The following is a 27,251-nucleotide window of genomic DNA, read 5'->3' on the forward strand; positions in this document are numbered from 1 at the left end:
GGATTCTCATTCTTAAAGCACTTTGGTAACTTTCAACATTAGTAAACAAAAATGTGTGTGTGTGTGTGTGTGTGTGTGTGTGTGTGTGTGTGTGTGTGTGTGTGTGTGTGTGTGTGTGTGTGTGTGTGTGTGTGTGTGTGTGTGTGTGTGTGTGTGTGTGTGTGTGTGTGTGTGTGTGTGTGTGTGTGTGTGTGTGAACAGTAAGAAAACCTTAAGAGTGGAAAACAACTTTAGATGATGCAAACCAGAAATGTGTAATTTCCTACTCTGTGTCCCTGGAAAGTGATAGCCACCATTAATCTTAACTTTCAAGCAGGTTGCAAGAAATATATAATCAACTTTTTAACACTGCACATCCAGTCCCAATGTCTAAAATTATACATCGGCAGAATAGCAGGAATATGGCTACATGAATGCAACTGAGGCCTAGAGATTATCTGAACAATAAGGAATTGTTATCTTCTTGTTTGGAAAGAAGAACTCAGAAGTGTTAATTAGGAAATTTTTGTTCCGACTTTTGCTCTGGCCCATATCCATGAATCTCCTTGCAGCAATAATCTGTTTTCTGAATCCAAATATCAAATTTACCCTATCAGACAAAAATTGACCTTGAACTGCACAAGGGAATTCTAGGATGTGTAACCAAAAGCTTGTTGAAAGAGATAGGTAAGTGGAATGTTTTAAGAAAAAGATAGCGAGGGAAATCCAGACATCAGAGCCAAGAGTACCAAAGGCATAGCTACCAATAATAGGAAATAGGGATGCATAAGATACCAGAATTGGAAGTGAGTGGAGTTTTGGAAGGTTTGTAGGATTAAAAGAATTTGCAACAGTTGGAATGAACAAAGTAAGAAATGCATAGAACTGAAAAGTTTAAATTTGTCTCTCCAGTTACTAAATTTCTGCAAATCTCATTCAGCTTCCCCTGTGCTATAACAAAACATTGTGTGCAAATTTGATCTTGGGTGTGATTATAAAATGCATGGCGTTGAATTTATCTCCCATTTGCACAATTTTCTTCATTTCCATTGATTGCTGGGCTTTTAAATAGGCTGTGGATTCTACTCCTTTTAAAGTTGTTTGTAAAGACAGCTGTCTGTCCTATAAGCTATAATATTATTACTTTGGCTAAGATAATTTTTCAAAGATCTTTAACTACAAGTATAGGCATTGGTCCAAGGTGAACTCTGCAATTAGATTTGTAGTACATCTGTTTGGTTTCCCATTGACAGAGCAAGATTGTTCAGTTTATTTATAGGTCACATCAAATACATCATAAAAATTAAGCTAAATCCAACTTTTGTAACATTACCTTCGTCCATAACTTCTGTCACACCTTCAAAGAACTTCTTATTTTGGCTTGACCTACACTTTATACACATTGCATTAAGTAAGGTGATTCCTATTAAATAAGGTTAAATAGCATTTACATGGTAATAGAGCAAGGGTTTGATCATACAGTACTTAGTATTATTGTATGTTTAGTGGTGTGTTCCTTTGATGTTAGAATATGGTTAGTGCATTTGAGGCACCAACTATTTATAACATGAAAAGTCTGAGTAAATTGTAACTAATTATTTCCAGGTAAAATTTCACCTATCCTGTGACTGCATTCTGTAGAATTACAAACTGCAAATATAAGCAATACTGAATTGACTTTATTACTTACATCCTTCATATACATGAGCAGTAAAAATCTTTATGTTATGTCTCCATCTAAATGCACAATGTGCAATTTATAGTAACTTATAATAAGTAGTATGTACAACAGGATAGTCAGAATAGTTGGCATGTCAACAAATACACTCAAAAACTTCTATAGTTGTTCTGTGGAGGGCATTCTGACAGGCTGTATCACTGTCTGGTATGGCGGGGGGGCTACTGCACAGGACTGAAAGAAGCTGCAGAAGGTTGTAATCTAGTCAGCTCCATCTTGGGCACTAGCCTACAAAGTACCCAGGACATCTTTAGGGAGCGGTGTCTCAGAAAGGCAGCGTCCATTATTAAGGACCTCCAGCACCCAGGGCATGCCCTTTCTCACTGTGACCATCAGGAAGGAGATACAGAAGCCTGAAGGCACACACTCAGTGATTCAGAAACAGCTTCTTTCCCCCTGCTATCCAATTCCTAAATGGACATTGAAGCTTTGGACACTGCCTCACTTTTAATATACAGTATTTCTGTTTTTGTACATTTACTTGTTTATTTATTATTGTTTTAGTTTATTTATTATTTTTTCTCTCTCTCTGCTAGATTATGTATTGCATTGAACTGCTGCTGCTGCATTATCAAATTTCACGTCATATGCCGGAGATAATAAACCTGATTCTGATTCTGATTCAACATAACATAGAAATACAGTTGTGTCAGCAGGAATTAAGCAGTACGATGGCCTGGTGGAAGAAGCTGTCATGGAGCCTGTAGGTCCTGGCTTTTTTGCTGCAGTACCGTTTCCCGGATGGTAGCAGCAGAAACAGTTTGTGGTTGTGGTGACTCGAGTCCCCATAGATCCTTCAGGCCCATTTCACACACCTGTCTTTGTAAATGTCCTGAATAGTGGAAAGTTCACATCTACAGACGTGCTGGGCTGTCCGCACCACTCTCTGCAGAGTCCTGCGATTGAGGGAAGTACAGTTCCCGTACCAGGCAGTGATACAGCCAGTCGGGATGCTCTCAATTGTGCCCCTATAGAAAGTCCTTTGGATTTGAGGGCCCATACCAGACTTCTTAAACCGTCTGAGGTGAAAGAGGTTGTTGTGCCTTTTTCATCACACAGCCGATATGTACAGACAGTGTGAGATCCTTGATGATGTTTATGCCTAGGAATTTAAAACTGTTCACCCTCCCAACCACATTGATGTCTATAGGGGTTAGCCTGTCTCCATTCCTCCTGTAGTCCACAACCAGATCCTTTGTTTTTGTGACATTGAGGGAGAGTTTGTTTTCTTGACACCACTGTGTCAGGGTGATGACTTCTTCTCTGTAGGCTGTCTCATTATTATTTGAGATTAGGCCAATCAGTGTAATATCATCGGCAAATTTAATTAGCAGATTGGAGCTGTGAGTGGCGACACAGTCTTGGGTATACAGAGAGTAAAGGAGGGGGCTTAGGACACAGCCCTGGGGGGCTCCTGTGTTGAGAGTCAGAGGGGCAGAGGAGAGAGAGCCCATTCTTACCACCTGCCAGCTGTCTGACAGGAAGTCCAGGATCCAGCTACACAATACAGGGTGAAGGCCGAAGTCTCTGAGCTTCTTGTTGAGCCTGCAGGGAATCATGGTGTTGAATGCTGAACTGTAGTCCAAGAACAGCATTCCCACATTTGGATCTTTCTCCGGATGCGTAAGGATAGTGCGTAGAGCTGTGGCTATTGCATCATCTGTTGATCGGTTGTGTCGGTAGGTGAATTGTAAGGGTCCAGTGTGGGTGGTAGCATCTTGCAGATGTAGTCCTTGACCAGCCCCTTAAAGGATTTGCTTATTATGGAGGTGAGTGTGACAGGATGCTAATCATTCAGAAATGTCATCTTGGTCTTTTTTTAGGTACTAGAACAATGTTTTGATGCAGGAGGGCACCAACCAAGCAATTTTCGGTTGCAAACAGTGTTATATATTCAGTGTAAAAAAGCAATTAAGTTAAATGAATGAATAAGACTGGATACATGCACTCTGCTGTAGTTATAGATTGATTCTGTAACTTTAAACTTTGAACCATCTTCCAATTGAAGTTTCTACGAGGCTATTATACGTTAATTTAGACATTTGTCTTGGAATCTAACATAAAGCTCAGAATGCTGGGTGTTTTAGCAGGGTTTTATTCAGGCTCGCATGTCTGAAATTTGCTTCTTTTCAAAGAGGCCTGAAATTATGACAGTTACACTGCTGTGAATTGTGCCAGACTAGAAATCTGACTGATTCTCATAGAAATGATCTGGCAATTTCTCATTCAGTTGCAGATAGACAGAAAGAGATCTTTTTGACCATGCTCAGGAAATTAGCTCATGTGTTCCTTTATTGGGCAAGCCCTTTTCAGGGTGATGTGTGAAGACTTGAATGCAAATCCTGAGCTGATTTAGTAAGATTAGTAGTGTCTTGGCTCTTTTTTTTTTTGAGTACAATAAATAAAGTGCATAATTCATAGTTTCTTTTGTATGTCTTTTTTAATAATGTTATTGACAATGATGGACTCCTAAGGAAATATTTTGTATTGAAGGATAACATTTAAGTAGCCGCAGTGGCTGGTACAAGAATATATCAAATGTCTTCTATATGGTGCACACAATTCTTAAAGATGCATACGCTCACAGTATTTCACAACTCTGGACATTTGGCTTTAGTGTTGCTTATTACAAAGAGTCAAAATCAACTTGTGTCCCTGGTCTTGATAGATTTAGATACCCCTACTGAATGTATACCGATGTTGGATAAACACAGTTTAACAGTAAGCAACACCAAATGTTGAAGGGTACAATGTCGGGCAGCTTATAATGCCATGGATCTGTTAGGAGCTGAGTTAGTTGCTTCATTTCAGTCAGGTCAGTTACCAAACGTTTGCTATTTGCCACTCATCTCCAATGACTAGAAAAGTGAAAATCTTTTAAATTATTGGTATGTATGGAATTCTTTTATAAGCCTCCAAGTATGTTACCAATTAACTATACTTTTTAGGAATTGTGACTTACTGTATTTTAGGACAACAAGACAATCTTTGTTTGAAAGGAATTGGCTAGAAATCATACTTTGCAATTGGCTTATAGAATCTGGGCATCACTAACAAGGCCAGTTTTTGTGGCCCATCCTAAATGCTCTTCATAAGGTAGAAGTGAGTATCTGTCTTAATCTGTCACAAAGCTTCAGGTTGAGATACTCCCACAGCAAGTCCACCCCTCCTCCAAATGACCAGGAGCTGTATCTCACCGTGGCGGATGTGAGGAGAACCCTATGGAGGGTCAACCCACGAAAGGCTGCTGGACCAGACAATATTCCTGGCAGAGTGCTTTGAGGATGTGCAGACCAGCTAGCAGAAGTTCTTACTGACATCTTCAACATCTCCCTGAGCAGCGCCATCGTTCCAACGTGCTTCAAGGCCGCCACCATTGTCCCGGTGCCAAAGAAGTCTTCAGTGTCCTGCCTCAATGACTACTGTCCCATTGCACTCACATCTATTATCATGAAGTGTTTCGAGAGGCTCATCATGAGGCATATCAAGACCCTGCTGCCCCCCTCACTGGACCCCCTGCAGTTTGTGTACTGTCCCAACTGTTCAACAGACGACGCCATTGCCACCACCCTCCACCTGGCCCTAACCCACCTGGACAAAAAAGACACATATGTTTGAATGCTGCTCATAGACTTCAGTTCAGCATTCAACACAATCATTCCTCAGAAACCGATTGGAAAGCTGAGCCTACTGGGCCTGAACACCTCCCTCTGCAACTGGATCCTAGACTTCCTGACTGGGAGACTTCAGTCAGTTTGGATCGGGAGCAGCATCTCCAACACCATCACACTGAGCACGGGGGCCCCCAGGGCTGCGTGCTCAGTCCACTGCCATTCACTCTGCTGACCCACAACTGTGCTGCAACACACAGCTCAAACCACATCATCAAGTTCGCCAATGACACGACCGTGGTGGGTCTCATCAGCAAGAACGACAAGTCAGCATACAGAGAGGAGGTGCAGTGGCTAATGGACTGGTGCAGAGCCAACAACCTGTCTCTGAATGTGAACAAAGCAAAAGAGATGGTTATTGACTTCAGGAGGGCACAGAGCGACCACTCTCTGCTGAACATCGATGGCTCCTCGGTAGAGATCATTAAGAGTACAAAATCTCTTGGTGTTCACCTGGCGGAGAATCTCAACTGGTCCCTTAACACCAGCTCCATAGCAAAGAAAGCCCAGCAGCGTCTCTACTTTCTGCGAAGGCTAAGGAGAGTCCATCTCCCACCCCCCATCCTCATCACATTCTACAGGGGTTGTATTGAGAGCATCCTGAGCAGCTGCATCACTGCCTGGTTTGGAATTTGCACCATCTCGGATCGCAAGACCCTGGAGCGGATAGTGAGGTCAGCTGAGAAGATCATCGGGGTCTCTCTTCCCGCCATTGCAGACATTTACACTACACGCTGCATCCGCAAAGCAAACAGCATTATGAAGGACCCCATGCACCCCTCATACAAACTCTTCTCCCTCCTGCCGTCTGGGAAAAGGCACCGAAGCATTCAGGCTCTCACGACCAGACTATGTAATAGTTTCTTCCCCCAAGCCATCAGACTCCTCAATACCCAGAGTCTGGACTGACACCAACTTACTGCCCTCTACTGTGCCTATTGCCTTGTTTATTATTTAATGCCTGCAAAGTTTTGTGCACTTTATGCAGTCCTGGGTAGGTCTGTAGTCTAGTGTAGTTTTTTCTGTGTTGTTTTTTTATGTAGTTCAGTGTAATTTTTGTATTGTTTCATGTAGCACCATGGTCCTGAAAAATGTTGTCTCGTTCTTACTGTCTACTGTACCAGCAGTTAGGGTCAAAATAACAATAAAAAATGACTTGGCTTGACTTGAGAGGAAGCTCCAGTATTGAAGAAAGACTATCAAAATACATTGGATTCTGCTTAACTGGGACATGTCGGGCCCAGTACATTTTGGACCAGTTGAGTGGCTGCCCCAATTAAAGTTCAAAGTACATTTATTATCAACACAGGTATACATTATACAACCTTGAGATTCGTCTCCTTGCAGGCAGCCATAAAACAAAGAAACCTCAAAAGCCGAAGTTTCATGGACGTAGGTGTGTAAAAAAGTCCAAACTACCATTTAACTGAATGACAAATTATGTAGCTTCTAACTTGAAATAGATAGATAGATAGATAGATAGATACTTTATTCATCCCCAGGGGGAAATTCAACTTTTTTTCCAATGTCCCATGCACTTGTTGTAGCAAAACTAATTACATACAATACTTAACTCAGTAAAAAATATGATATACATCTAAATCACTATCTCAAAAAGCATTAATAATAGCTTTTAAAAAGTTCTTAAGTCCTGGCGGTAGTTTAATTTGCTCTTCCGACCCTTAGAACGCTCGAAACCGCAGTGAGCAAAGGAGTTCTGAATTCACTTAGTGCTTATTTCTTGCAACTATCAGTGACAAAAATCACTGCTTTTTGAACACAAACACACTCAACTGATGCTATTTTAAAACTGTTTGCTGTAATGGCCACATAAGTGTATGCCACTGACTCCAGTCAGAACCTGTTTGGTAACAGTCTCCTGTCCCAATTAAACAGCTTAGTGGGTGGTGGGTGGAGATAAGTCTCTGCCAAACGAGGTGGAAGGCGCTCCTTCCCTCTGCTAGCCTGCAGGTCACCCTTGGACGAAGTGTAGCCCCTGTGTAGTTCCCCCGATCAGGGTCACGTGAAGCCGTGGGGACAGGTGATGGATGGTCACATGAGCAACTGGTGCACATCACAAGTCCTGGTTATGCGACGACTGGCACCAGGCAGACAGTCTCTGAAGAGTATTGATGACGGCTGGGATCACCTACCTTGTAAAGGCACTGCCCAGAAGAAAGCAATGGCAGACCACTTCTGTAGAAAACTTTGTTAAGAACAATCATGGTCAAGTCCATGACTGCCTGCATCATGCGACATGGCACGTAATAATGTTGAGTGTCTCAAACAAACAAAGGAAATCCCAGCTATTTGCTCAATAAGTTTTTGTTCATTAAGAGTAGTCCCAGAATAGTGATTGTTCCAATTAACCGATGGCCCAAGTAACCGGAATTCATTGAGTCTTTTAAAAGTACAGCACAAAAAAAGGCCCTTTGGTCCATCTAGTCCATGCTGAAACCATTTAAACTGTCTACTCCCAACAACCTGCTCCTGGACCATTGCCCTCCATATTCCCTATTATCCATGTACCTATCCAAATTGTAGTTACATGTCAGTATGGTATGTGGTTTGGAAAGAGACTTGGAAGTGTTAGTCATACCATGTACCTGCTGCCCTTCACCACATGATGGGAGAAGCCATGGGTTCAGCAACTGGTGTCAAAGAGGCATTGGTGAGTTGTTGTGTAGTTTTGCTTCTTACACACCTTGTAACAATTTGCCAGTGACTGAGGGGATGAAACGAAAATACTGCCAATTCCGAAAATCTGAAATAAAAGCAGAAAATGCTGGAGATATTCAGCAGGCAAGGCAACCTCTGGGGGAAGAGACATTAATTTGTTGCATCATGACCTTTTCCATTCATCAGTACCTGCACCTGGAAAACATTGCTTTCCAGATACAGATATTGATGAAGGGAGAAGTGTTACCCAATACATGAGGAGAGGTCTCTTGTATTATGTTTATTGCTACCGGACCTTTTACATTTACCCGTTTACCTCAATTTAATGTCTCTTCCTTACCACACACTACATTGATTACATCAGCTCACATTTCTGCGGTTAATATTTATTTATTTATAGATACAACATGGTAACAGACAATGAGTCTGTGCTGCCTAGTTACACCCATGTAACCAATTAACCTACTAACCCATATGTCTTTGAAATGAGGTAGGAAACCGGAGCAAAGCCATACAGTCTCAGGGAGAACTTACAATCTCCTTACATTCAGCAGTGGAATTGAATGTGGGTCACTGGCATTATAGCATTATGCTAACTGCAATGTTCCTATGTCACCCTAAAATTTATTTTTCCTGCATTGGCAGCTTTTGCTTTTCAGTTTCTGGAGGCAGGCTGGAATCCATGAATTTTGGTACAAAATTTGTTAATTAACTCAAGGTTTTAACTAGCTATCATGATATGAAAGGTAACAGTTTATTGTAAAATGCTGTTAGATCACTTTGCATTAACACCAGATTTTCTCAGCCAACGTACCTGTCAGCTCTCTAGTTATCATCTAAATTTTTGTGTAATATGAAATTTATAATTTTCCATATTGCAAAGTATTTTAAAACTTGATCATTTTAGACATGATTCAATAAATCTTAATAAATCAATTTGACCTGTTGAATCAATTAGTGCACCAAACTTGAAAGTGTTTTTTTTTAAAAAGCATTCAAATTGTATCCAAAACTTCCAGTCCCAGCTCCCTTATTTTAAGGGCTAATGAATCTGCAACTTTTGGACAATTACGTACTTCCGGTGTATTCATATTCATCAACTGTAACTGCTGTAATTTTATGGGATTTATCATTATTACTTATGTACTCTTTTTTTGTGGTTCTAAATCATAGGTGTCAAACTCAAGGCCCGCGGGCCATATCCGGCCCGGCGTACAATTATATCCGGCCCGCGAGATCATTTTAGATAGATCTATTACTTTAATTATTAATGGCCCGGCGATATGAAGCCTATGATTGTAAGTTAATACCAATCATAAAAATAAAGCTTGCTCAGCAGTCTTCTTCATAAGAAACGGAAATTGTGAAGTGAAACACTTTGTAGTTATAGCAGAGACTGAGACACATGAGAACAGGCTGAAAAAACGGAGGCAATGAAAGCTGCGTTCGCACGCGCCCGACTGATCCGGCCCGCATGAAGCTGCATTTTGCCCAATCCGGCCCGTGACCTAAAATGAGTTTGACACCCCTGTTCTAAATACTGAAATTGTCCTGCCCTTAAACATACATTTTGCTTAAGGTTAAGGGCAGCTGAGCAGCTTCTTTTTAATGGAACTTTCTTTTTACTGGAAGAATGTTGGGTTGCATGAGTCCATTGTCCAACCTTGCTCATTGGAAGGATTAAATAGATCTTAATGTGTTCCATTGCATTTTTACCTTGCTAAAAATATTTTAAAAATCATTGAATTAATCCTTTCATATCAAAGGAGTTTCAGCAAATTGTTTTTCATAATTCCCAGCGGGAAAAGAAACAGTTCTGGCAGGGAAAAATCTTTGATCAAGGTTGAACCTATAAGTATTGTAGCCTAATTTGCTGAGACAGATTGAACTAATGTAGGAAGACAAATGCATATCTGGGTACTGATCAAATTATGTTTAAGCAGATCCTCTAATAGCCCACACTGCATTGGTTGCATACCTTTTATCAGACTGTTTCTTTTGGCATGGTTCAGGTGCACAGTTCTGTTGGGAGTTCAACTCCCAGCTGATTGTTAGGTCTATTTCAGTATTGTGAGCACAAGGGCTCACTCAGAGTAAATGGCTGGCTGGTGCAGGACATTGCCAGTTATTGAAGTCCCACCACCTGGCTAATTGGCTATTAAAGCTGTCCTTGCTATTCAATATTTGAGAATGTATTTGACATGCTTTAAAGCAGAAAATAAATAAAGTATATGCGTGCATACGCACAAAATGCTGTAACTTAATTTAAAAATACTTATTTTAATTCAAATATTAATCTCTCCTCTTTCTGTTGGCAGCTGATCCTTCTATTTATATTAATCTGGCACTGGCTCAGCAGGCAGAATTTCTGGCCTGAGACTTCAAAAATTGCAAGTTGGCTCTACTCCTTTGGACTCCATGATCAGTCTAGCAGTGCAGTCATAGATGTATTAGGGCCAATGTTCTGAGCAGAAGCTCACTGTTCAGTCTGTGCGTTGGTATAGCCGAGTTATGGGCTTGTCTGTTCACCAGAAGATCTGCACTGATACATAAGTATTCATTATTAGTAATTAGATGTTAAATATGGCTGTGTATGCAAGTATACAGATTTACTCCACTGAGCACATTTAGATACATGAAGAACTGTAGCAAACTTTATGGAGCAATGACATTAGGAAGCATCCTCTCATGCTTTGAATAACATTCTTCAAGCTGAAATTTAAGTAAGAATTCCAAAAAATATGGACTGTGTGATACTAATTTTAAAATGGATGTTTCATAGCACGTTCCTAATGCTTAATGTTGTGGTTTGGCAGCTATGTCTAAATCTACTATTTGTTGGATCACAGCTGCAGTTTGATTTCCAAATATTAGTGAGGTCTAGACAAAATCAAATTTTATTTAATTTGAGGCCCTTCAAATTCCCTTTAGAATATAATTGGCTTGATTGAAGCCCATTTGCCTTGTTCCAAAGCATTAGTTTTTTTCATGACACCAAAGAAAGAAGGAACATTCATTTTTTTTTAGAATTGGTCATGACCAGGGGACACCGTGTTGATCTTTACAGCCAGTGAAGCACTACTGAAATATAACTGTTATAGTGTAGGGAACTATTAAATTTTCTTTGTTGTTAGTAATTGGCATGTTACCTTTTGTTTGTATATCTCACAAGTGGGTAGCTAATGCATCAGATTTTATGATGGACAAGGCTATTGATTACAATTTTTATAAATGTATAGAAGAAAACAAGGATATCAGCAGATAAAATTGTACAGTCCCGTGCAGTAACAATAGAATTTGACTTAATCTGTTGCCAGCAGTTCTGGAAATACCAAAGGTATATGTGGCACAGTTAGTTGAGATGCTACCTCATAGCTCCAAAAATCCAGGTTCACTCTGGACCTCCCTTACTTTATGAGTAGAGTTTGCATACCCCCACATATCCTAGTGCGTTTCTCACCACTTTCCAAACTGTGAAGGTTGGGCACTGTAATTGCCCCTAGAGTGGTAAAAATCTGAGGGGAGCTGATAGGGGAGAATAAAATGGGGGTAATATAAATGCATGCTTCAGCCTGGATTAATTAAGCCAGCTGGCGTGTTTCCATGATATATGACTCTATGTTATAATTTGTAGAAACCGAATACTTACTGTAGCTGAATCCAACTTGAGTCATGATACACCTTAAAAAGATCTAATAAAACTTTACAAAAATAAGGTAGTTGTGAAGTAATACAGCACTTGTTTCTAGTTTAATTCTCTAGTTTTCTAGTTCACTAAAATGGGAGAGATAGATTTTCAGTTTCAGTTCATTATTTGTCGATAGTTAACATTTAAGACTAGAAAACTGTGTCCTTATCAATGGGGAAAATGTGGCTACCATGTGTTTGTGATATGATGATAAATGGAGATATTTAAGTTGTATAGTTGGTGACTAGAAAATTGACCAGTCTAAGTTGTTCAAGTGGAAGCAGTTACTAAGTCTAAAACATTTTTTAATGAAAACTCATTTAATTAAATCATACATTTCAATCTTAAGTTAATTGGCTTTCTGACAAATGGAAGAGAATCCATCATCAAACAAAGGAACTTACATTTATAAAGCATGAAATCCCATTTTTAGTATAATCTAAAACTATTATTGAATTAATTCTTGGAATCCCTGTTATTATTCAGAGATGTCATCTATTTTGCAGATAGTAAGATCTCAAGAAGTCAGACATTAGTGAAAGCCCCATGCCTGTTTCTCATATATGCTCTTTGATAACACTGAATGGTCCTATTTCCACAAGTCTTTTGGACAGTTACTGTTCTGTAGATTTGCTGAATATGCCCGCAGAGAAAGAATCTCAGGGTTGTATGTGGTGACATGTATGTACTCTGATAATAAATTTTACTTTGAACTTTGAACTTCAACAATCCTGACCCCATCTCCAGTCACACACACCTGGCCCATAGTCTGGAACTTGGCCTTTCCGCTGAAATGAAATGAATTAAGTCAGTATTTAGCCTGCAGTTTTTCAGTGTACCTGCTGTGAAGCTGCACAAAGGTAGTGATCCACTTCTAAGTCCCGGCAGGATCCTCCTCTTCCTCTCTGGATCACTGGCTCACATTCCGGAATAACGAGTAAACCAGATGTTGCATCATCTGGATTTTGGAACAATTAGATGCTGGATTTTCATAGTTTTACTAAAGATTTACTATTTGGCTCAGTTGTGATCTGTGCATTCATACTGCTTTTTTAAAATATTCTGAATTAATGAAAGTTATTAAAATTAATCACTTGTAAAAAGTTATTAAAATTAAAAATAAGATAATGGAAGATCATTTGAACTAAATGAATATATTAAAATTAATTCAGTTAATTAAACATGTTAAATACCTGAAACCTCCCTATTTCCATTAAACCTGTTGCTGTCCACTGAATTGAATTCAATCAGTGCTTAGTCAACATTGAAAATTAGAGCTCCAACTTTATTGAGTTTAATTGAGGGATTAAGCTACACAAAGGTGGAGCTCCACTTTTAAATCCATGAGGGATCCAGTGTTAGGGCAGACTTGGGTGGATTCTCCTCTTCTACTGCATCATGCACTGAGATCCATGATGTGTAGACTGAGACTAAATACAATTGTGTCATGCCTCTTAGCATTACATAGTTCATGAATAAAAAAAGTATTCTTGCTTTATGTTTTAATTAATTTCCCATTTTTATGTAGTGTATTTTTATTTAAATTTTTGGATTATTTATAACTATGATTTATGGACATCAGTGAGATTTAGAAATAGTTAAGGAGACCTTTGGCCGTAGTGTCCTCTCAAAGGACCTTCTGGTTTTGCGCACCTCATGCTTCTCCGCCCAAGGCAGAGTGGTTGTTTGTTGCTCACACTGCTTCAGAACAATTGCAATTTCTAAACCAATCAGTTTCTCAGAGCCTCATGACGTAATTGCAGGAGCAGTGCAACAATAAGATTAATGGCATTTCTTTACTACTCTGTTTGCTGAAAGAAACTGATTTTAGCTATATTAAGATTCTTCTGCCACTTGTGTGCTCATTTGCTCCCTTACTTATGTAAGCTATTGTTATCCATATTTGGCATGCCTCCAATTTTGGTGTTGTCATAGAGTCAGTAGGTTTCAATAGATACATTTAATGTAAGAGAAAGGTATACAATATACATCCTGAAATTCTTTTTCTTTGCAAGCATCCACAAGAACAGCAGAGTGCCCCAAAGAATGAATGACAGTTAAATGGTAGACCCCCAAAGCCCCCCAGTTCCCCCTCCCACGCATAAGTAGCAGCAAAGCAATGACCCCCTTCTCCCCCAACAGCAAAATAAGCAACAGCACCCCCCCACCAAGCATTCAAGTGTGCAGCAAAGCATCAATAAAGACACAGACTTGCAGTACCCCAAAGACTACTAGTTCACCCAGTATTCGACATACCACAGGCTCTCTCTCTCTCCCTGATAAGGGAAAAAGAAGTGCCCCGTTTCACAGCAAGAGGGGAGACGTAACAAAACAGCTCGCTGATTTATGGAGTTATGCATCGCTTTTCCTGAGCCCTGGGCCCAAAGAATTCAGGTCTCTGGGTACATTGGAAGCAGCAAGCCCGCTGCTTCCGAACTTCCGTGTTCTCCCACAACGCATCAGTCGGCGGCAGCAGCTTTGAATCAGCCCGCTTCCAGAGCCAGGAAGATCCGGCACCCTGAATGCATGCTAGTCTTCCAGGCCACGTCCTTGGCATATCAAAAAACAGCTGGTTGTGTGGCCCTGAGAGCTATCCCGCACAGAAACAGGCACTTCAGCCCAATTCATCCACACCGGCCAAGTTGTCTAACTGGGCTAGTACCATATAGACTATTATTATCCTCTATACCCATAGTTCAAGTCAAGTCAAGTCACTTTTGTTGTCATTTCATCCATAACTGCTGGTATAGTACATAGTAAAAATGAGACAATATTTTTCAGGACCATGGTGTTACATGACACGTTACAAAAACTAGGCTGAACTACATAAAAAAACTACACAGAGAAAAGAAACACACAACAACTACACTAGACTACAGACCTACCCAGGACTGCATAAAGTGCACAAAACAGTGCAGGCATTACAATAAATAATAAACAGGACAATAGGGCAAGGTATCAGGCCAGGCACTGGGTATTGAGGAGTCTGATAGCTTGGAGGAAGAAACTGTTACATAGTCTGGTCGTGAGAGCCCAAATGCTTTGGAGCCTTTTCCCAGACAGTAGGAGGGAGAAGAGATTGTATAAGGGGTGCATGGGGTCCTTCATAATGCTGTTTGCTTTGCGGATGCAGCGTGTAGTGTAAATGTCCGTGATGGTGGGAAGAGGGACCCTGATGATCTTCTCAGCTGACTTCGCTATCCACTGCAGGGTCTTGCGATCCGAGATGGTGCAATTTCCGAACCAGGCAGTGATGCAGCTGCTCAGGAAGCTCTCAGTACAACCCCTGTAGAATGTGATGAGGATGGGGGTTACTGATGTACAAGGGACAAAAGGAAGAGGTCCAACATTGATTCTTTGAGAACATTGTTTCTACTACTGCCCTGTCCGAGAAACAACTTTAGCTTATGTTGAGAAAATAGAATTGCAGTAATTTGCTGGAAGCATTTTACATTAGATTTTGTCAGTTTTTGAAGGCCCTTGGAGGTGAAATTTACTGCATTCTCTTCATCAGCCTTTCCTGTTATCTTATGATGATATTCAAAATTAATTTGCTTTTAAATGTTCAATTCAAACATTAATTTGTTGGCTCCATAACCCAATTTATAGTTGCTTTCTTTTTAAATTTTTAATCACTCTCCTTGGCATCTCTGAAACATTACTCAAGTGTTCCGCATTGCCACAAAATGCAACTGCGTTATAACCATTGCGAGTATTAGATACTGAGCTAGAGCCTTGTTTTATTTGGCATGTGAATTGGGATTTTGGTACAAGAGTTAACTCTGCAGCTCATTTCACATCTTCTGCTTCAACTGTCGTAGTTCAGGCAGCTTTAAGTGTATCTGTTTCTAACATCCTGTATGGCAGGAAGCAAACCCTTGCACTCATTTTATGGTATGCTTATTATGGCTTACTCCAGTCAACTTACATTTTTCCGTTCATAATTGTAATAATAGGTTCCATTTGCTCATCCTATTAGTTGTGCCAAAAATATGTAAAAACATCTGTCAGGTACATATGCAATATATACAACTCCACCTTCAGTTCTAATTCCAAGCAAATTCATCTTCGAACTCCTAGACCTAGGACTCAACACCTCCCTTTGCAACTGGATCCTTGACTTTGTTACGCAACCAGCAGCGATAGATTTGAAATTGAGTCAGGTTTTTATAAATAAACAACGAAATTTATTAACCTCTACTCAAAAACATTGAAAAGTAAACAAACGATTAACTTAAACGGAGGTTAACAGTGTTATGCGTCTATAGTTATCAAACTGACTAACTTAAACAGAGCTTATTCAAGCACAGTCTTAAAGTGGTAGTTTAAGAAGTCCAAGTGATTTATGAAATAAGTGAGAGGAGAGACTTCCCAAACCAGCGATGAGCCGAGCCTTGAAGAAAAGACGAAACTGCTGACGCGGATCCCAGCCGATAAATGCCTTTTCTGAAGATCCCGAAGAATAAGATTTCTCAAAGTAACTGACCTTTCGCTGGAGGTGGTCACCACACACCCGAGACCATGCAGGGGTTAACCAAAAGTGTGTGCCACACTTCACGTCAGTCACTTCGATACATACAGAACGCCATTGATTTCTACCCAATTCTTTGGGTTCACATGAAGCTGGTACTTCTTCACTCTCTCTCTCCTTCTGTGATTACAATTACATCATACCAATATCACGAGACCATTACATCATGCTCACGAGAAACTCACGGGACAGGTAACAACTTCATGGCTAACAGACCCCAGCCAGTAAGAACACTCAACACTCCCTTCGGTACTTCGACACACTCACAGCTACATGGTAAGCTTATGCTCTAATTCGATCTACACGTTCACAGATGTAGTGGGCAATATCTCAAAAGGCAAGGTGTTGCAGAAGAGGAAAGCAATAGAGAGCCACGTAGCATGGTGTTACGGCAACAACCTTGCCCTCAGTGTCAGCAACACAAAAGAACTGGTCACTGATTCCATGTGCTCCTGTTTACATCGATAGTGCTGAAGTCGAGAGTGTTGAGTGTTTCAAGTTCCGAGGAGTGACCATCACCAATAGCCTGTCCTGGTGCAACCACGTAGATGCCACACACAAGAATGCTCACCAGCACTTCTACTTCCTCAGGAGGTTAAATAAATTTGGCATGTCACTGTTGACGGTCACCAGTTTTCATAGATACCATCAAAAGCATATTATCCAGATGAATCGTGGCTTGGTGTGGTGATTGGTTTACACAGGACTGCAAGGAACTGCAGAGAGCTATGAACATGGATCAGCACAGATTAGAAACCAGCTTCCCTCTATGGATTCTGTCTACAATTCTCCCTACCTCAGTAAAGCAGCCAGTATAATTAAAGACCCCACCCACACTAAACATATTAGCTCCCTCCCATCAGGTGGAAGCTCTAGGTCCCAGTTTAAGTTGTGACACTGCTCAAAATAACTGCTGATCTCTTTGCAAGAACATGGATATATTTTTTAGAATTTCAAGGCAGTTGAATTCTCTTAAAGATATTTAGAACAATTGAAAGCTGATATATCTGATTATTATTTTAATCGTTCTTTGCATATTATTTTTCCCCCAGATATTGATGAATGTAGAACTGCTCTCGGTGCCTGTGATGGAGGTGAATGTACTAACACCATTGGTAGCTTTTACTGTTCCTGCCCCCATGGCTATAAAACATCTCCAGATGGTTCTCGATGTATTGGTGAGTAATGTACAAACTTGCAAGATACTGATTTTAAAAGTGAAAGCAAAGGTCTTCCAAGTATAACAAAAGTCCTTCATTCTGTTATTCTATTTGCTTTGGGTGGCCTTCTGAGAGTGTATTATGTGAAGGAAATAGTTCTGCATGAATTACTCCAAAGAATGTTTCTTTGAGAGTTATCTTCTGCCACCAGTTGATTTAATCTGCTGTTTTTTAAAGTAATATTGTAGGACTGGAATGGGGAGACATGGAAACTGAAAAAATTATTAAAATCATAGTGAAAAAATCTGTTATATGGCTTCAAATCCTAACACTTCTGGTAATCTAAATAATGTATTTTAGACACCAGTCCCTTCTGGTGTATTTTTTTTAGATCTTTTGGTTCTATTATTAGTGTCATGCAATATAGCAACAGAAAATTCAAATGCCTGATTTTAGGGAGAAGCAGTTTTTTTTTACTGCAATTTGGTTCTTGAATCAACTCACAAGTCACAAATCACTACAGTTTATGAAACGCTAACACCACTTTCAAAATGCTGGAGGAACTCAGCAGGCCAAGCATCATCTATGGGGAAAAAAAGCACAGTTTACGCGTGCTGCCTGGCCTGCTGAGTTCCTCCAGCATGGCATCTGCAGATTTTCTCTTGTTTGTGACTATGATCACTTCGATCACTTTGCACAAAAAAATGGATTTTGTTCTAATTGTGTTCTTTCTTGTAAAAAAAATGGTGTATAATTATATTTAATTTATGTTTTACATGTGAATATTGTTTATACAATGCCTATACATTCAGATGCCATTTCATTAGGCACACCGGTACAAACAGCTTGGTAATTCAAATATCTAATCAGCCGGTTATATGGCAGCAACTCACTGCATAAAAGCATGAAGACAAGAGGTCAAGAGTTTCAGTTATTATTCAGCCTGATCATCAGAATGGGGAAGAAATGTAATCTAAGTGACTTTGACCGTGGAATGATTGTTGGTGCAGGTTTGAGTATCTCAGAAACTGCTGGCATTTTCACGCACAACAATCTCCAGAGATAACACAGAACGGTGCGAGAAACAAAAAGCATCCAGTGAGCAGCAGTTGTGTGGGTGAAAATGCCTTGTTTATGAGAGAGGTCAGAGGAGGATGGCCAGACTAGTTCAAGCCGGCAGGAAGGCGACAATAACTCAAATAATCATGGATTGCAACAAAGGTGTGCAGAATGGCATCTCTGAACGCGCAACATGTCAAACATTGGAGTGCGGACTACAGGAGCAGAAGACCACTAACATACAGTCGGTGGCCATTTTGTTAGGTGCAGGAGGTACCTAATAAAGTGGCCACTAAGTGTATACGCTGGTTTTCTTCAAATTTGTTCTGCTCGGTCATAACGCTCACTCATATGACACTGATTGAATTCTTTATAAATAGTGGTGCAGTCACACAACAGCTCTACAGAAGGGTTTGGAGCAAATTCTTTTTCTTTAACCTCAGTAGTAACCAATGCTTAGGATTTTCTTGCTTTATTGACAGGCAGTGCACTGGTGCAGCTTCATGGCTCCAGTGTTCTGGGTTCAATTCTGGCTATCCTCATGGAGCTGGCTTGTTCTCCCATTGACCACAGCAGTTTTTTCTAGGTTCCTCAGCTCCCTTGCACATCCCAAAGACATGCAGATTGGTAGGATGTTTGGCCTCTATAAATTGCCCCTAGTTTGTAGATGAGTGGCAGATTCTGGAGTAAATTGATCGGAATGGGGAGAATAAAACAGGGTCAAAGGGGGATTAGTGTAAATAGATGGTAATGGTCAGCACTACTCGAGCCACCAGGCCTATTTCCACACAGACTGACTAATGTTATAGATATTATAAAGTCTTTGGGCACCCTTCGTACAAATTATTTTTTAAAACTTCATTATACTGTACTGAGTCGGATATAAGCTATCTACGTCGGGAACTATATAAATGTCATCAGTGTGCATATTTTTCACTCAAGAAAAGTAGGCAATACACATACTAATTTTTGTCAACCAATATGTCTCATAGTATGATGTATACATGTGCACCTGTTATAGAACTTTGTTCTCGACCACTCCTGTTAGAAATTGGAGTAATGAGTTGAAATAGTTTGTGTGATTTTCCACCATAGGTGGAAAATCTGAACCTTCCGTACAAGCTGTCTTCTCAAGAAGCCCTGTGCTAGGGAATGTTAACTTTCAAAGTCGACCTCCTCTAGTTTACCCTCAGAAGAATATTTTGTTGTATGCCAGTGATACATTTTCTTTTCCTAACTGTGATGAATGATGCATTTTTATAACGTTGATGAATGAAGCTGCCAAATCACTGACAATGTGTCTTGAATTATGAGATGTTTTATGCTGTGGACTCGTGCCTATTTAGATTAGAGTCAGGACTCTTTAGTTTTCAGTTACAGAATGAAGTATTTTTACCACTGTTTTTCTTTCTCCTCTGTAATTCAACTCTCTTTTGTACTTCACTAGAACAGCTCTTGATTTTCTTTCTTCTACCTATTTCTCTAGTTGGATGTTGGATCAGCATCCAGCATACGGTCTGTCCATGTGAATTTTCTTATTACAGTTACTAATTGACTCCTTCAATTTCCAATGTTTGTTGTTTATATCAGTTTCCCTTTTTTATGTTTTTTTTTCTCTCCGTCATCTGCTTTTGTGTCCCATGATGTTTTGATGAGACATGCACTGCAGTACTTGTGCCTCAGTCTGTTGTTGGTCTTTAGCCATAGACACCACACCAGCTGGCAAAACACCCGATATCCAATTCATTCAAGTAGAAGTTAAAATTAAGTTATTTTACCATGATTGTAAGACACCTTGGCTGGTTGGAGTCGAACATGGATATCGTGTCTTAGCTGTCGATGTGATATGCAAGCCAGAGCGGTATGAAATGGGGAGCAAGCTACTGCCCATGCAGCAGTCTTCTGTCCACACAGCCGAGGAATTCAAAGGAATGTCAGAGACTGATGCAGTTTGGCATCAGTGGTGTTGCAAAAGTTGCCAGTCAGCATTCAACTCAACATATGGACTCTAGCACAATACAGGCCCTTCGGCCCACAATGCTGTGCCAAACATGTACTTACTTTAGAAATTACCTAGGGTTACCTATTTTTCTAAGCCTCATGTACCTATCCAGCAGTCTCTTAAAACAGTGGTCCCCAACCTCCAGGCTGCGAAGCATGCGCTACTGGGCCGCGAGGGAATGATATGATTTGGCGGTATGAAGCAGTGCAGCTGACTCACCTTGCTTCATGCCGCCAAATCTTATCGTTTCCTCATGGCCTGATAGCACATGCTTCGAGGCCCGGTGGTTGGGAACCACTGTCTTAAAAGATGTTATCGTATCTGCCTCCACCACCATCGCCGGCAACCCATTCCATGCACTCGTTACACCCTGAAAAAAAAACTTACCCCTGACATCTCCTCTGTACCCACTTCTAAGCACCTTAAAACCATGCCCTCTCGTCATAGCCAGTTCAGCCCTGGGAAAAAGCCTCTGACTATCCACACGATCTTAGACAGCTCTCTCAGGTCACCTCTCATCCTCTGTCGCTCCAAGGAGAAAGTGCAAGTTCACTTAACCTCTTCTCATAAGGCATGCTCCCCAATCCAGGCAACATCCTTATAAATCTCCTCTGCACCCTTTCTATAGTTTCCACATCCTTCCTGTAGTGAGGTGACCAGAACTGAGCACAGTACTCCAAGTGGGGTCTGACCAGGGTCCTATATAGCTGTAACATTACTGCTCGGCTCTTAAACTCAATCCCACAGTTGATGAAGGCCAATGCACCGTATGCTTTACTTCACTTCGTTTGCCGCAAAAGGTGGGATATCATGGATACCCACTTCAATTCAACTTCCCATTCCTATTTCGATAATGGTAGTCCACAGCCTACTCCACTGCCATAATGGGGCCACAGTCAGGTTTGAGGAGCAACACTTCATATTCTGTCCGGGTAGCTTCCAACCCAATGGAATGAACATCAATTTCTCTAAATATTGGTAATTTTTCACCCTTTCCCTTCTCTCTTTTTCCATTCCCAATTCCAGTTCTCCTCTCATCACTCCTCTGACCTGCTCAGTTCCTCCAGTATTTTCTGTGTGTTGCATTCTATACCTTTTGCATGCTGCATCCTTTACTATGTTATTATCAAATCCTGCAAAAAGAGAAGTAATCTTGCCAGCTGGTCCATTCTGGATGCTCTCACCCATTTGTTATGCATTAACGAGGATGCAGTGTAAACCATTCGGCCTCCTCTGGCTTGAGCCTTGAGAATAATGGAAAGAGTTTAAGGGATTAGGATTTCCTCCAGGTTTACTCCCAAAGCCTTCTCTATGAGTGGGTATAGCTGCAAAGTAGCAGAGGTTTGAGATCAGAGTTTTCCGTCTCCTCAATGAGCTGCCAAACACAGGGGACAAGCCCCATCTGCCTGAAGCAACTGGTTTTAAGGCACCAACCTCCCCCACCTTCCCTTTGCCCCTTCTCCTGTGAGTAGAACCTGTTCCGCTGGCCTTAGCAGCTAAACTGTGGGTGAAGGCCAGGAGCTGGACTTGGTTGTCAGAGGCTATTGGAGAAGTATGCCATTGGGAGCACTTAGGTAATGGGCCCTTATCACCCCTGCCTATAACAACCCTAAGGAACCAATAATGTATTGCTCATTATAATACTGAAGATTCCAAACACACAGCCAGTTAAGTGCAAGTAAATTTACAAATGCTCCTACTGCACAGTGCGTTAATTAGCATTGAGAAGTACTTAAGAAGTAACTTATCTTTTTGATGAGCGTTATTTTGTGCACATGTAAGTATTGTCTCATTTTTGCCTGGTTTGCAGTTCTATAAATATAATTTTTAATCTTTATAAGCAAGTGAATATCAAAGGCTGCTTTAATATCTCAATCAATCTGAGATAAATGTATAGCAGCTTTACAGCTGACTGTAGTCTTGTAGAAACTTCTTGCAAGTGGAAGGATTGCTAGTCCAGGTTGCTTCCAAATTGTGATAGGTGAGATGTAATTGCAGGTAATTTAATCTGTGTAATTAAATCACAAACAAGAGAAAGTCTGCAGATGCTGGAGATCCGAGCAACACACACAAAATGCTGGAGGAACTCAGCAGGCCAGGCAGTATCAATGGAAAAAAGTACAGTCGACGTTTCAGGCCGAGACCTTTCAGCACAATAAATTTGTGTAAAGTGTGTTAAAATATTTGGTTTTAGTTTGCAATAGAAATAGTGTCTTGAAGGAATGATTATTGTTCTCCCTTCTTTTAGTTGAGTGCTACAGTTTAATCTGGAATCCAGCATTCGAGACTGCACCTCTTGGGGCTATCTATACATCAGAAGTACAGCTGTCTTCACAGTTTGCATTATGTTATTATGGCACACAACCTCAGGCTATAGGTCACTGAGTCTGACCTGATCTGGAAGTGCCTGTTGATTAGTATGCTATGTATGCATTGATTTCCGAAAGCTGGCCGCTATATTTCAGTGCTTGGAAGTTTTCCAATAGTAGTAATTATGAGGTGCTAAGTACAATTTTATATGTAAATTATGAAATCAGTCAGTGACCTGGTGATTTATTCTATTTCTAATTGAAGGCAGAATGCTCTTGAGATCAATAGCAATGTGCTTGACTTTTAACCATCATGTAAAACAGCCTAGCAAGTTAAACAGTTATACTGAAAGAGCAATTCCATTGAGGGAGCGTCTGCACCACCAATAGCACTTCAAGAAGGTAGACTATTATTACTTCCTCAAGAACAATTAAGGGTTAATAATAATAAAGTAATAAAAGATTAATTATTCAAGTTTATTTATTACACATACATCAAAACATACACTAAATGTGTACTTTGCATTAACAACTAACACACCCAAAAGTGTGGCTGGGGGCAGCCCACAAGTGTCACCATACATTCTGGCGCCATTATGCCATGCCCACAATGCTCAGCAGAACAACAAAACATAACACAGCAAGCAACAGAACAAATTAAGGAAGATAAGTCCCCGTTCCCTCCTCCCACCCATGCACACACACAGTCCTCTAAACCCAACACAGTCAGCATTCTTTGGCTTTCAGCCTCCAGTGGACCCAGACTGAGATTGGGATTCTGACACAAACACGCAGACATAGGCCTTTGACTGCACCAGTGGGCTTGCAGAGATTCACAAACAAACCAACCAACGGGGCTCAATTTCCGGACTTCTGATTCGACCCTCCGGCCTCAACCAGACAAACTGCCAAACATTAAATGCTAGGCCCGGAACTCTGGCTTTACTGATTTGCAGACCTACGGGATCTCTTCTTCCTGCTCCGACTCCGTTACCCACTGAGAACTGACTAACCTTCATCCACATCCCTGTCCTTCAAACACAGATTGGAGAATTAAAATTCTGGCCTGTCCTCTAAGTCAGAACCAGATCAGAATCAGATTTAGTATCACTAGCATATGTCGTGAAATTTGTTAACTTTGTGACAGGAGTACAATGTAATACATGATTAATGCAGGAAGAAAAACTAAATTACCTAAAGTATATATGTATATTAAATAGTCAAATTAAGATAAGTAGCGCAAAAACAGAAATTTATAAAAAGAGGAGTGAGGTAGTGTTCAATGGTTCAATGTCCATTTAGAAATTGGATGGCAGAGGGGAAGAAGCTGTTTCTGAATCACTAAGTGTGGCCTTCAGGTTTCGGTACCTCCTTCCTGATAGTAAAAATGAGAAGAGGGCCTGTTGTGTTGGTGGGCATTCTTGATGATAAAAACCACTTTTCCGAGGCAACGCTCCTTGAAGATGTCTTGGATACTACGGATGTTAGTACCCTTGATGAAGCGGACTAATTATAATGCTCTCTGTAGCTTACATCAATCCTGTGCGGTAGCCCCACTCTCCCATACCAAATGAAATATAGACCAGGTTAGATCTTGAGATATTGACACCCAGGAATTTGAAATTGCTCACTCTGTCCACTTCTGATCTCTCTATGAGGATTGGTGTGTGTTCCCTTGTCTTACCCTTCCTGAAGTGCACAATCAGCTCTTTGGTTATACTGATGTTGAGTGCAAGGTTGTTGCTGGTTTATCTTGCTCCTGTATGCCCTCCCATCACCATCTGAGATTCTGCCAACACTAGTTGTATCATCAGCAAATTCATAGATGGCATTTAAGCTATTCCTAGCCACACAGTCATGGAAAAAAAGAGTGGAGCAGTGGGCTAAGCACACATCCTTGAGGTGTACCAATGTTGAGCGAAAGTCAATGAACAGCATCCCGATATAGGTATTTATATTGTCCAAGTGATCCAAGGCCGCGTGGAGAGTCATTGAGATTGCTTCCATCGTAGACCTATTGTGGTGATAGGCAAATTCCAGTGGGTCCAGGTCCTTGCTGAGGCAGGAGTTGATTCTAGCCATGATCAACCTCTCAAAGCATTTCATCACCATAGATGTGAGTACTACTAGCCGATAGTCATTAAGGCAGCTCACCCTGCTCTTCTGGGGCACTGGTATAATTGTTGCCCTTTTGAAGCAGGTAGGTACTTCCAACCGTAGCAGTGAGAGATTGAAAATGTCTTTGAATACCGCCCCCCTGAGAGGGTTCACTCTCCTGTAAGACAGCCTGTCATCGGGCTCCAAAGCAGGGATCACAGGGCCATAGCAGGGATCCTCACAGCTTGTAGTTTTACTCTCCTTCTCAAAGTGAACATAAATGATGTTGAGCTTGTCTGGTAGTGGAGAATCACTGTCAATCATGATGTTGGGTTTTGTTTTGTGAAAAGTAATGTTCTGCAAGCCCTGCCAGAGTTGATGTGTATCCAATGTCACCTCCAGCCTCACTTGGAATTGTTTCTTAGCTCTTGAAATAGCCCTGCGCAAGTCATACCTGATTTTCATGTATAGACCTGGGTCGCCAGAGTTAAATGCCATAGATCTAGTCCTCAGCAGACAACGAATCTCCTGATTCATCCACACAGGTTTTAATGAAGTTTGTGACAACTGCAGCGTAATCGTCCAAACTCAAAGATGAAACCCTGAATACTGTTCAGTCCAGCAATTCAAAGCAGTCCTGTAGGTGCTCCTGTGTTTCCCTTGCCCATACCTTCTCGGTCCTCACTACTGGTGCTGCAGTCTTCGGTCTCTGCTTATACTTGGGGAGTAGGGCCAGATGATCAGACTTTCCAAAGTGTGGGTATGGAATAGTACAATAAGCACTCTTGATGGTGGTATAACAGTGGTCCAGTGTGTTGTTTCCTCTGGTGCTACAAGTGATTTGTTGATAAGGATTATTTAGTGACTTTTTCAAGCTGGCATGGTTAACATCCCCAAAGTAATGGGGAAGCCAACCAGATGTGCTGTCTCATGCCCGGTGATTACATTGCTCTGTTCGTCTAGAGCCTGTTTAACATTGGCTTGAGGTGGAATGTACACTGCTACCAAAATGATTGCTGAAATCTCCCGTGGCAGGCAAAATGGCCTGCACTTGATCGCAAGGTGTTCCAGATCTGGTGAATGGGAGAGCACCACCCTGTTTGTACACCATGAGGCTTTGATCATGATGCAAACCTCCTTCCTTTGATTTTAAAATACACATCAGTCTGATCTTGGCAGTGTATAGTGAACCCATCTATTTGAATTGCTGCGTCCCAAACAGAAGGAGTTACCCAAGCTTCCATGAAATAAATGACGCAAGCGGTCCTAATGTTTCCCTGATACAGTACCCTAGCTCTGAGACTTTCAATTTTTTTTGCCAAAGACTGTACATTTGCCAGCAAGATGGTCAGTATTAGGAGTTGAAAACCTAGCTTATTTAAATGCACAGTTAGTCCATGACGATGATGTCGCTTCCACTGATGTCTTAAGGGGACAGTCTGATTTATTTCTGTTGATTTTTGTTTAATTGTTTAGTGTCATTACCAACTACAGGCCTTAAATGCAATTGTAGTTCTCAGCTGCAGCAGGCTGCAACAGGAACATTTGATGGTTTCCATTGAGCTGCACTGCTTCAAGTCACCTTAATTGGCTCCCTGAAAGTCCATGATTTGATGATGCCTCCAATTCCCTAACTCCCCTCTCTGTCTCCAAAACCATCCCCACAAACCCAAAAAAAACCTAGAACTAAATCATAATTAATCTCAAACTGTCTATGAACAAAAGTAAATAATTATCAACAGCCAGCAATATTCATTTTGAATTGAATTTCTGAAAATTAAATACTATCAATAGAGTATTTCCAAATATTTTCATTATACTTTACCCTTCAGCTCCAAATTTTGGGTAGCAAGCTCTTGTCAAGTATTTGGTGTCGCGATAATAAGAGAGCGTTAATTGTTGAGGATGTAGTCAGAACAAGTGAGTGGAATAATTGATTTTGGATAACAATGTACTGAGATAGCAGATCAATCTATAAGTGGGGGGGCGTTGTATGTATTGGGAAATCATTAGGAGAGGGTTTAGAATATTGGTTGAGGGTTATAAATTTCAGTGAGGGTTTTGGATGCACATTCTGGGATGGGAAGCAGAAGGGAAGTCAAAAAAGGAACATTATTTAATTGTGAATAAAAACAGAATATGCTGGATACTCGACAGATCAGGCATGACCTTTAGAATAAGAGACAGCTAGTGTTTCAGGACAAAAATCTCATTATTTACTTAAGTGATAAACTTTGTGGTGAAGGTCCATGATCCCTTTGAAAAGAAGGAGGATATTCTATGACTGAAATGAAGTTTCAAAGGTTTCAAAGGTACATTTCATGTCAGAGAAATGTAT

The 27,251-nt window shown here is 40.7% G+C and overlaps 1 protein-coding gene across 2 annotated transcripts in view; it reads left to right on the forward strand.

The window, feature by feature from the left end:
* Positions 1-27,251, forward strand: part of LOC140741729 (fibrillin-2-like) — a 295,460-nt gene that overhangs the window by 112,264 nt on the left and 155,945 nt on the right. For both annotated transcript variants that reach the window (XM_073072052.1, XM_073072059.1), the window contains one exon: positions 17,339-17,464. In XM_073072052.1, coding sequence (XP_072928153.1) covers positions 17,339-17,464 — 126 coding nt within the window. The remainder of the gene's footprint in view (positions 1-17,338; positions 17,465-27,251) is intronic.

This window comes from Hemitrygon akajei, chromosome 2, assembly GCF_048418815.1.
Source record: "Hemitrygon akajei chromosome 2, sHemAka1.3, whole genome shotgun sequence".
Lineage (NCBI taxonomy): Eukaryota > Metazoa > Chordata > Chondrichthyes > Myliobatiformes > Dasyatidae > Hemitrygon > Hemitrygon akajei.